General features: G+C 43.3%; 1 protein-coding gene across 1 annotated transcript in view; it reads right to left on the bottom strand.

Moving 5' to 3' along the window:
- The window catches only part of LOC310936737 (serine/threonine-protein kinase BRSK2-like), a gene marked incomplete at both ends in the record, with an annotated part of 102498 nt that extends 90520 nt beyond the window's left edge, over positions 1-11978 (bottom strand). The window contains one exon of the mRNA XM_083900871.1: positions 11885-11978. Within this exon, the coding sequence (XP_083756997.1) occupies positions 11885-11978 (94 nt within the window). The remainder of the gene's footprint in view (positions 1-11884) is intronic.
- Positions 11979-12249: the final 271 nt, after the last annotated feature.

Raw genomic sequence — 12249 nt, 5'->3', positions numbered from 1 at the left:
CATTTGTAAAGATGAGAATACAAATAATGTGGCTTTAATGTGTTCGGAGTAGTTTCATACATACATGTTAACTGTTATGCAACCACAAGACCTCACCAAATCAGTAAGCTTAACCTACTGAGGAATATCTACAGAATGTTGTATGTCATGCAGACACCTCGTCTGTCTTTGCCATCACTCACCTTTCTTAAATATTACTACTACTTCATTAGTATTTTGCATTTCCTCTAGGGTTGCCTCCAGTATGTCTCCTCCTACTCTCTCTCTCTCTCTCTCTCTCTCTCTCTCTCTCTCTCTCTCTCTCTCTCTCTCTCTCTCTCTCTCACACACACATGCACACCAACACACACACATAATGTATTGCAGGGCCCCCATTATAGCAAAATCAAAAAGACATTGGTATGTGTGTCTGTGTGTGTGTGTACTGCAGAGAGGCTGGAGCCAGCCTTTGCTTTAATGCAGCACTGCAGCCTCACAGTACTCACACCACACTGCAGAGTGCTCCCTGAATATACTGCAACATAGTGTGCACAGTGCCACACACAAACAAACACACACACAGCTATTTATCTATATTGACTTCTATTCATTTGAACAGCCTAAATAAAGCATCATCCCAAACGTTAACCATCACCAGTTAATGTGCAACACTAACCGTAAACTAACCACAATTCAAATCTTAGCCCTAAACCAACCACTAATTTGCTCGCTCATCTTCTACCGCACATGAGGGTCGTGGGGGAACGCTGGTGCCAATCCCAGCCGTCATAGGGCGTAAGGACACTCCATGCAGAAAGGCCCTTGACCCAGGTCTCTTCTTGCTGCAAAGGCATGAGTGCTAACCAATACACTAACCTAATGGCCCCTAAACCAACCAGTTCCACAGAAATTCGTTTTGGACACATTGGGACTAGGTTTTGATCTCCATGAGGACTACTGGGCCTAAGGTCAGGGTTTTTTTGCCAGCAAGTTGACATGCACAGTACATGGCTGGGGGCAGTTGTACCTGGTAACACTACCAGTAAAATTAGTATTATAGCATATCTCATGCCCAAACATCCCCAGCCCCCTAATCTGATTATGCCACATGATTGGACTTTTCATTGAGGCTGTGGGCCTCCAGGAGATGCAGGACATGTGCAGGTGCCACCACCAGCAGGACATCTGTGTGGTCTGGATGCTCCTTTTGTGGCAGGAAGTGGTTCCTTCAGTACCCATAGCATCTACATGTCCTGGCGTGTGAGCTAGCCACAGGCGACAGAACAGAAAATCAAACAGAGAGGTGGCACAGTGCTGCAGCCTGTCCCTGGTGGATTTCTGTAATGCTAATGAGCCAAGTGCAAAAACTTCATTAAGATTTTATACCTAACTGGACTTTCCGTCCGTGACCCGCATCCCCTTTGCTGTAAAACGACAGTGAAATCTCTCTGTACTAAAAAGAACTCGGCCATCCCACCATGCTGTAGTCAGGGATTTTAGGGGATGGAGGGAAGAGAACTTTATTTATCTATATATGAGATATCGGAAACTCCTTACTGCTACAAAATTAAGTGAGGGTCGAGTGTGGGCACAGGACCGGATCAGAGAGATGGGAGTAAAGCAGCTCTTCACATGGTTTATTTCCCCTGCTTCAGTGCAAAATGCAGGAAATGCTGACTCAGGGGAAAAAGTCTAGATTACTTTTGGAGAGGGATGAAAGAGAGTTTTAGAGAGAGGGAGAGAGATGGGGATTAATGCTCAATTTCATTAAGTTTTTGGCTGAGGGAAAAATGCTGTGGGACCATAAGGGACTTATTTGGAGCCACAACCAATTGCCTTCAGATTACCAATATTGATTGAGGCATTAAATTGGCCTCTGTTGATTATGGAAGCGTGTGAAGACATGCTCATCGAGTCATGTGACTTCACAGGAAGAGGCACTAGATTGAAGGCAGAGCGAACGCTGGTGAACACACACATACAGTACAGTAAGTGTGACCAGCAGGGAGCTTGTGTCTGCTGTCGGTATGGATTCTGCTGACATAACTGTTGACCTCTGCTGTGTTTCAGTTCAGTTAGGCCGGTGTGAAACTCTCGGCTCACTCTGGTGCTGCCAGAACAGAGATGACCCGAAAATGAGTTGTTTCCACGTGCTTTCAGCATAATAAGGTCAAAGGATGGATGTTTTGTGTGAATAATCATAAATGATCCAGAGACAATGACATTTCAAAATTATTACTAGTTCTGACCCTGACAAAGTGGCACATGATCATGTGACAGACAAATCTTATGCTACGCTCACTTTTCTATTATTATTTTTATCATGTCACTTATAATACATGCTAACTAAATACAACACGGAAGCCTGTTTTTGTTCAAATCACAAGAGAAATAAATGGTAGTGAAACAAATCTGTTACAGCAACAACTTCTTTCTTCAGTGGACATTGCTTGGCTGTGTAGCTGGATAGTGGAAAGCTGTTAAATGTTAAAGTTGTGTGCCCACAGCATGTTCAGCCTCACAGGTGTTGCAATCGACATGATCGATGCTGCCGATTGAACCAATATAAACCCGGTGACTCTACTGCTGCCCAGCAGGACTTCCAAATCTCATTTCTTCCCAGCTGATCCACCAAAAATGTCATCAAAACTACTTCACACTCTCAACAGGTGACGGTGAAGCTATCGCGGCGGGTGGCGACACGTGTTTGCACATATAATTTTCATTGGTGCACAAATGTGCGCCGCACTTACCGCTAACAACAATACACAGCACTCCCGTGACAGTTATTAACTTTCTGTGTACACTGCAGGAGGCCACCTTACTGCATTACCTGCCTACCACAAGTTAATGAACCTAAGTGACTTGGGATACATTTAGGACACGAGTCTTTGGATGCTACAGGGCCCATGGAGTCAATAGAAATCACTACATCCACAAACATCAGCAGAGAAATGCCGCCCACAGCAGGGACAGGAAGCACAGATGGAGAAAGAGGAGAGGACTTGGTTTGCTCCAAACATACAAATCAACCTGCAGAGGTCCATCTGCTAATGACCATTACTGTCTGATGTGTCAATGCATTGGTTGCCTCTCTTTGTTAAAATAGGTTCACGCACTCAGCAGGACTCTCAAAACAGAACTTGAAACGTTTCATGCAGGCTGTTTGCATAATGTGCATTCTTATTTTCTTTACAGTATTCTGTTTTTCTGTATTTTTCATCTCATTCAATTTATGTCATTAGACTGCTGAGTATTTATGACAGTGGATGGCTGGATGAAGTCATTAGCACTGGGGGTGAATACATAAATCTGTATTGATGTGCTGATGTGTAAGGCAGACAAAATGACAGATGGGACAGATACATATATATATATATATATATATATGCCTTTGTGAGAATTAAGCCACTAGACAATTCGGGACAACACACTTTGCATTTAAATGAAACAGCGCTGATTTCAGGAACTTAGGATCTCACAGAAACGATCTAACTTGGTGGACTCACCACATCAAGTCACTCTCACTGGCTATTGCAGCTTATTTTTTGTTCCTTGGCACAATCGTTGGCCTGTTTGATATAAAACAACCATGTGTGCCAGTTTTTATTCTGGTTGCAAGGAAAAGGTCAATCTTCACAGGAGTGATCCTAGCTGGAGAAAGACCCAGAGCAAAGTGTGCCCTCCACATTTAAACCTGAGCAACTCCAATAGACAAGAAATCTACCTTTTCAGGGCGTAGCTATACAACTCCCCTTTTGCATTCCTCCAATAGACAGAGTCCAGAGTTCCAGGCAGTGTTTTCACACCTCTTTGTCTACTGCAGGTATCGGGGAGCCGACTCCCTGTTGCAGGAAGGTGTCAGTTCAGGACACAATACACAATATACAATACACTATACACAAAAGACCTGGTATTCTGTTTGGAAGGTATAGGGTGACGGGCAGTTGTAGCTCTGAAACAGAGAATTTGAATTTACCATTACAGGCGAGATAAAGATTCAAGTCAAACTACAGGATTCGTTAAGACAATCTTCCCAGTATCTACAGTGTGTCCCAAGTGATTGACAACAGGAAGAGATCTGCCCCTAAATATGCCCAATAACATCAGCATCTGGACTAATGTTACTTATCTTAGTGTGTCTCTGTATATCCAGGCAAGGAGAGACAAGGGGTCTTAAAGGGACTCAGTTAGCTAAGTTAAAGAAATGCAACCACTCATTGCATGTATATTTTAGTATTCTGTGTGGATGCTGAGGGATCTTACATGAGTATGAGTTCAGTCAGTGAGACGTGACCTTTATTATGCCTTATTCTGTGAGGACCAGCCTCTGAGGTACGTGTGTGTGTGTCGAGGTGTATTTCTTATGTCTGTCATGGGACTGTACGAGAGGGATGTCTTTAGAGTACTGTCACTATGAGTCATCAGTACCTTCCCTGTGTGAAATTCACAGGGAAGTGGAAATCTTGCGATATATAGTCCTCTGCAGTGTTTTTTCATTGTTGGTGAATTGAACTTCAATTTCTACACCATCCAACGCACACACAGTTTGGCGCTCACATTGTCCCCTGAATATTTCAGCAGCCGCAGCCTCCTGATGTGCACAGGCAGACTTGTTAATGACTGACAGCCACAGGCAAGATGAGAGCAACCTAGACTAAAAGGTGTCTGCAAGTTCAAGGCAACCAAGGTGTGTGTGTGTGTGTGTGTGTGTGTGTGTGTGTGTGTGTGTGTGTGTGTGTGTGTGTGTGTGTGTGTGTGTGTGTGTGTGTGTCTGTGTAAGAGAGAGAGAGTGTGTGACAGAGAGAGGTCATTAGTCCAGCCAACTTAATCATCACTAAAAGCATCTCTCTGTCCGACCGCTAAACACGAAAAACCACACTTTGTTCCCATGCTATCAAAGATGAGTGATCTGAAAATTGATGTTGCTTCTTGTTCCTGCAGCATTATCTAATTAGCACTTGTAAGAGCCACGTTAATAAAGTCTGCTTTAACCTCTTTGAAATAGAATTTGAGGTTTTTTTTTTTTCTTTTTTCAAAGCAGGTCACACGTTTATTTCTAGCTTATACAGCTACGTAGGTTATTCTTTTGGATTTGTTAAATTAAATCTGTATCACTGACAAAGCTTTGTTTATAGTTTTCTGTGTCTGGTTGGATGTGTCTGAGAGAAGGAGTTGTGGATAATCCGGCTTCGGAAGACGGAAATCCTTCTGCTTCCCAACACGTTCAAGCTGCAGGGATTCAGAGATGGGCTCGGGCTTAAAGGGGGGGGGGGGGGTCTGGGTAAGTGACCCTTGCAAGGAAAACCTACACTCTTAGAAATAAGGGTTCCAAAAGGGTCTTTCTACAAGGGCTGAGTTTCTACCTGGAACCATTTGCCCCTGAAAAAACCCTTTCCCAAAGAAGGGGTTTTTCAAGGGTGCTTGGTAACACTAATGGTTCCAGTAAGAACCATTTTGATCCAGAGAACCCTTTAAAACCCCTTTCCTGAATAAAGGATTTTAAAGGAGTTCTTGGAGGAACCCTCCAAAAGGCTTCCAGGTGGAACCCTTATAAAGAGGTTCTACCTGGAGCGAAAAAGAGCGTATGTGCAATAGACATGAGAACGAGAGAGAGAGAAAGCAAAAGAGGGGGAGAGAGAGGTTGGGGGAGTGTCTAAGTCATTGTTTAATGGCTCAGGCAACCCCCCACCCCCAACACACACTCCATGGTTGAGCAGGGGGGGGGCCGAGAGCAAGCACACAACCCACCATAGAAGAGAGCATTCCTCTGGTTGCCATGGTAACCGAGCAGGGAAAGCCTCAGCTGGGAAAGTAAGTGAGAGCGAGCGAGAGAACACGCCAAAGAGATGTACTGTATAGAAAAAAAACTGAGGGGCGGGGGGTTGTCTCTAAATATAATTTTAGTTATCCCCCTCCTGTCTAGAGAGAAACCCTCAAAACAGTCTTCTGTCTGCCAGCAGCTAACCAACCCCCCCCCCCCCCCCATCCAACCCACACACCGCCTCTCTTTTTAAACCCAGTTTGGAGCACGCTCATTTCATCCTGTCAGTTTAGAACATTGATTTTTTTTTTTTTTTAAAGCACAAAGGATGGATGGATGATTTACTACCCTTGTTAAAGAAAAAAAAAAACGTTAGATCTGAAAATACAGATTTTTGTTTGATCATTTCCATTTTAATTTGATTGAAGGACTATGGAAATATCTGCTATTTAATGTAGTTCAACACAAAGGTTGGTAAATGAAACCTCAGTTTTAGAAAAACTTAAATGTGGGTTATTTTTTTTAAGGCTGCACTTTGCGTGTTATTGTGCTGCTGCAACGAATTATGCTGCCATGAAGATGTGTTTCCATACATTTTCTATGCATTGTTTAAAGTTTAATGCAGCAACATAAAGCCAAGCGATGCAATAATAACACACTGAAGGGACCTGCATATATATATGTGTGTGGTGTGTGTATATATATATATATATATATATGCAGTACACACACACATATATATATATATATACTATGGGACCACCTGCAACCTGCTGATAATGAAGCTGTATTTCAGCAGCCACCAAAAGGCGGCCATCTGTGCTGGGTCTCCCTGCTGCCTACACCCCCACTGAACACACACACACACTGCTGTACACTTCCACTGGGATTGAGGGACTAGAGTTGTTAGGATGCTCCACATCAATAATATGACACACATGCCCATTACAGGACATTACAACTACAAATGAAATATGTCTTATACCGCCTTCTTCCTGCACTCGCAGAATGCTCGAGGATTTTCTGTATATTGACCCGTGAGATTGAGACACGAAATTAACTGCTGAGATCTTGTATTTTTTTTTACAGTTTCGCGTTCAGATAGATAGATAGATACTTTATTCATCTCACAGAGAAATTCACGTTCATTTTCTGTTCCAAATAAATCCTGGCTAACCAGGCTCGACGTGCATTTGTGATAACTGTGCCTATTTTACAGTAAGCGATGTTTCCACTGCATTGTTGCCATCAACATTTAAAATAAATACTCAACAAAGAGACTGTGTTGTGGATAAGTATGTGTTACACTATCATACAAAATTGCCAATTCATAAATCAGGTGATGGAGATTGTGTTCAGCCAATAAATAATGATAATGTTTGAGAGAGATAAATGGAAGGACAGACAAATGAACACATTAATGAATGAATGAACAAACAAATGAATAAATGGCTACCATGCATCTATGTTAAATTACATTACAATATCCACTGTAATGAGGACAACGTTTAGACACACTGATACTGTTTGCCAGTGCACATATTGTCATTTCAGATTTCAATCTCTAACTCTGTGCTCACATGATTAGGAGTAGCTGCCTTAGTGTCAGACCCAGTGATGTCATAGGAACTGTGACACACAAAGCAATCAACAAGATTAAAAGTGTCCCAGTCCCTGAGAAAAAGTCATGATTGGTGATGATGCTCATTGATTCCATTGGGATTGGGTTATGCATAAGAAAAACACTGATTACAACAGCACTGGCAGAAGCTTTGTGGGCAACCCAGGGTGGATAGTTAGTTAGAGTTCATCTATGACTCACCAGTCTGAGCCGATATTACAAAGAGTAAAAAGGTTTGCAAGAAAACAGACGGAGGACAAGAAGAAGGAAAGACTGCAGACATCTCACACTGATCACCAAGAAGGAATAGAATGGCCATTGTCACGGGAAGGAGGAATGAAACCATGACAACCATCCAGACTGTTAGCCAGCACTTACAAAAAAAAAAAATGACACCCCCAACACCCCCCCCCCCCCCCCCCCCACCCCCGACACATACACACACATGAAAACAGACTGACTAATTGTTTGGAATCGGCACAGGCTCTCGCCATTCAGCTCCGACCACCACACACACGCACCATGAAGGCTTTGTTCAAACTGCACGCTCAGGACAGCGAACCGAGAGCTTCACTCACATGTTTCAAACGAGTCTCTGTGTTCACGTGCATATTTTGTGTTTAATGCATGCATGGGATTTTTTATGGTCATATGGTAATGGTAAAACTATACGGAGCCACTGCTTTCATTATGTCTTCTACAGCTTCATTGTTCATTCTCTTGGCTTAAAATACCTAAAAGCTGCCAAGTTTTCTTCATGGTTTGTCCATATTTTGCAAGTGTTCGTATAGTCTGTGTGCATAGTTGTCTGGTTCTTCTTTTCTCGCCATCACACCTGAGCTACATTCCTTCCATCTGCTCCACCTTTTGTATCTGGAGACTGGAAACCTGCCTCTCATGCCCCTTGGATTCAGTCACCCTGTTCACCTGATAGCAAGTTTTCTTTAAACCCTCAACAACATGGACATGTCCAATCTGTGTATTTAAAAAAATAAATAAATATATATATAAATGTTTGTATTCTTGACACAAGGGCTGAAAAAAGAAAAACATAAAATCCTATATGATACAAAAATCCTAAATATTGAATGCTTTACTAAGATTAAAAATGAAAAGAAGCAGTGCTTTTGTGAGCTTTATGGGAGCAGATGATATAGGTTTCAGTATTAGTGGTTAATAAGTAATATTGAAGCATCCCTACAAAAATCCCCCCCACAAAATATCAATAGTTATTGTGGCCGATAGATAAAACTTGCATTTTTCAAATTAGGGGTGGGAATTAGGGTACCTCATGATACGCTACGATAAGATACGATACGATACGATACGATACGATACGATACGATGCAATGCGGAACAACACGAAACAATACCTTACGACATCTGGTTAGGTTAAGTTTAGGGTTAGTCATCAAGTGGTTATGGTTAAGTTTAGAGAAGTCAGTGCAGTGTCCTAAGAAAAATAGCTGTAAAAACCGTTATACAAGAGGGTTGAAAGAGAGAGTTGAAGTATCAAATGTTGGCATGTTTTCCCATGAATTGCCTGAGCTGCATGTATATTGATATTAATCTATAGATGATTTCTTCTGCTGCTGTCGTCAGTAGAGTACTATACGAGAGCTGTAATTCACCGAACAACAACCTACACAGCTGCTGCACTCATATCTCAGTCAATTCAACCAATTAATAACACCGGCATTTTCCTGGCAATGTCTGAAGCCCAACATAGACTGTATTTGATGTTGACATCAGAACACTTCAATACATTTAATTAACCATTTCTGGAGAATTGATTGGTTTACTTGTCCTATATTTCAAATTTCTGGTTTGAAATGTAAATATGCAACTTTGGCAAGTCCTGCTCTACAAACATTTCCAGAACAAATTAACTGTGTTTCTCCACAAACCAAAATACAACCAACAGAACAATGTTCACCTATTATCTACCCCCATTTGTTGTTTTACACTAAATTGAAAGAAGGGAAGCAAACTAGCCAAATATTGGCCAGTCCAGCTCATTAAAAAAGTAAATGATGTTTGTGCCTGTACAGCCCAGTCCTCAGTTCTCCACAGATTCTTTCTCTAGAATGAATTCTGTGAAAGAGGAAATCAATAGTCTGTGTGTCTTTGTGCAGGCTAAATACACACTCAAGTAACGTTTTTTTTTTTCCATGGGCTGAATAGAAGCATTGTATATTTAATACAGAGGCAACATAGGCTGTTACAATCCAACTCCACCAGCCAGCTAAACGGTCGGTTATGAATTATTCACCTGTGAGGAAGCTGAGCGATGCGTAGCTGCTGGAACTCGAGGGAGACACCTTGATCGTTTTTGGCCACATGCGATCACAGATGGTGGAGGGAACCTGGGCCGAGTCATGCAGACAGACGGCGTGCCACAAACACATACTGTACCTGCACTAACTGTCGAGACAAATCACTGTGACAGAAATGTACAGCGAGCTCGGGGCCGTTTCGATCGCTCAGCAAACCCTCGTTGATATGAAGTGGATGGACAGTATCGCCTCTGTGTATGACACAGCTCAGCAGCAGCACAACATACACAACTGTAGGTGGAACACACATGGGACTGTCCTATTGATAGGGCTGGGCGATGCGGCCTCAAATCAATATCACGATAAGTTGCTAAATGACATCATCGCCTATTTTGCATAATTGACCATTTGCCTGATATAAGTGTCCAAGTGTCTTAAAGGGACATAAACATACAGGTAGCCTGCCTACCTACACACAGCCAAAAACAACTTTTATTTTGTTTTCTTTTTTTTTGAATTATCACCAAAATGACGTCGATTATCGTCGTACATTTCGATAACGATACATTTTCAATAAATCGCCCAGCCCTACCTACATGGACTGCACTGGTATTCGATGGGCAAACAGACTGTAGATTTTTGGTCACTCAGTCGTCGATTGCTCTATGACAGCCAGGAGAGCTCAGCTTCCTCTAAAATATCAAATATGTACTGTGTTATATATTTACATTTAAAAGCTCCCACCTGTGCTAGAACATGATTAGAACGTGTTTGTTCAGAATCAGCCGTTTTTCGCAGATGACGGATCGTCTTACGTGATTTCCTTATTCCCGTAGCAGCTTCCGCATTAAAACCACTCGAAGCTCAGCTTCAACTGTTCTCAATGGGATGAAACAGAATGTGTTTCATTTTTTTAACTGCGTGGAGCTCGACAGGGGTTGGACAAATGCAGCGAAAATGTAACTTCCAGGGAAGCTCAACTTCTCTGTGGGTCAATGGAGCAGTGAGCGGGCGCTTCTGCATGATGAATGGAGGAACTGTCTGTCGCTGTAGTGTATGTTATTTGCTCGGCAATATAGCCCATTTTTATTTGTACATATTCACTGTAAATAAAAATACTATAATAACATATAAGTTTTACATGATTATCGGATTTCTAGTTGTTCATTTTCAGAATTTATGTATAAATAACTGGGCCTGAAATGAGCTTCGCCTGATTCAAAGACCTAGCAACCGCCACTGGATGTGCTGTGTTTATTGTCCTTATATGAATCTGCACTTGATGTTCTATACTGGGCTTACAAATACCACAGTGAAGTCACTCGTAAAACACTAACAGGAGAGAAATGTGGCATTTACTAATGAAAACACCAAATGAACAGCTGCAACCTGGGTTTTCCATACCACAGTATGTGCAGGTAAATGTGTGGTGCACACATTACTGAGGAAGGTCCTGCTCTTCCCTGCAGGCCGTGATGATGAAACAAAACCACCTAAAGTCACAGTCAAGCGTGTTAGCTATTGGGCAAAACGTGTCGTCAAATCACAGATCTTGCTTCAAAACCTAGGACTGATGACCTGTCAGACTCGACAGTCTCGGTGTGACTCAAAATTAATGTTGATGACAACTGGACCATTTCTAACAGCGATGCCCTAACACTGAATCCATCCCAAATGAAGCATGAGTTGCAGCCATGTGATTGGCTGAAAACCAAGGCATGGTCAGGACATGGCCCACTACGTCAATGACACGCGGAAAAGTCTGATGTTGCAACTGCAAAGTGTGCGTGTGCGTGTGTCTGCGTGTGCGTGTTTGGGGGGGCATCAGTGCTGCCTCTTCTGCAGAGAGAGCAGCCTCAGCAGCAGAGCGGGACCATGTGACAGATGGACGCAAGAATTGGAGACAAGGAAATCCACAAGGGCCCGGGCCGTTAGTACCGAGTCCTCTCTGCCTGACAACAAGGATTAAAGGCGCACCACCACGAGCACTGTAATCATCACCACCACCACCGCCACTATCATCACCGCCATCACCTGCATCATCTGCTCTGCGTCCACTGAAGACGCATCCACCCAAACCGTTCCGCAATTATGACATTTCTCCACTTCCCATCTGCGAACACGCAGTGCCGACGCGCACCAGCATGATGTCAGCGAGGCAGACGCGGATGATGATGCTGAGTGAAGAGGAGAGTCCCCACAGCATCATCATCCTCATCATCCGCAGCTGGCAGCTTCACTAACCTGTCTGTCCTTTGCCCAGTGTCTTCTCCAAACGGTACGGTCCCACATAGTTGGCGTAATGCCCGCTGTTGGCGTCCTTGCCCGACGATGACATGTTTGTGGCGTGAGTTGACTTTTTCCTCTCACGGGTGTCCGAGTGGGACGCGTTTCTGGGAGTGAATAGCGCAGTTCCGTTGCGTGGTTGGAGTTCACCTCTGTCGGCGTTCTTGCTTGGAGCTGCAATATTAGTCCCCACCACCACCACACCACCACTACCACCCTGCGTTCGCGCTTGCGTGTGTTTGCAGTTGCAGTTGCAGTTGCGTGTGTGTGTGTGCGAGTGTCTCCACGCCCAGCTGCTCACTGCGCCGGTCTCGGGCTCGGTG

This window comes from Microchirus variegatus (genome assembly GCF_963457635.1).
Source record: "Microchirus variegatus genome assembly, chromosome: 14".
In the NCBI taxonomy this organism is placed as follows: Eukaryota; Metazoa; Chordata; class Actinopteri; order Pleuronectiformes; family Soleidae; genus Microchirus; species Microchirus variegatus.
The sequence above is the reverse complement of the archived record's forward strand: the minus strand, read 5'-3'. Positions and strand labels throughout refer to the sequence as shown.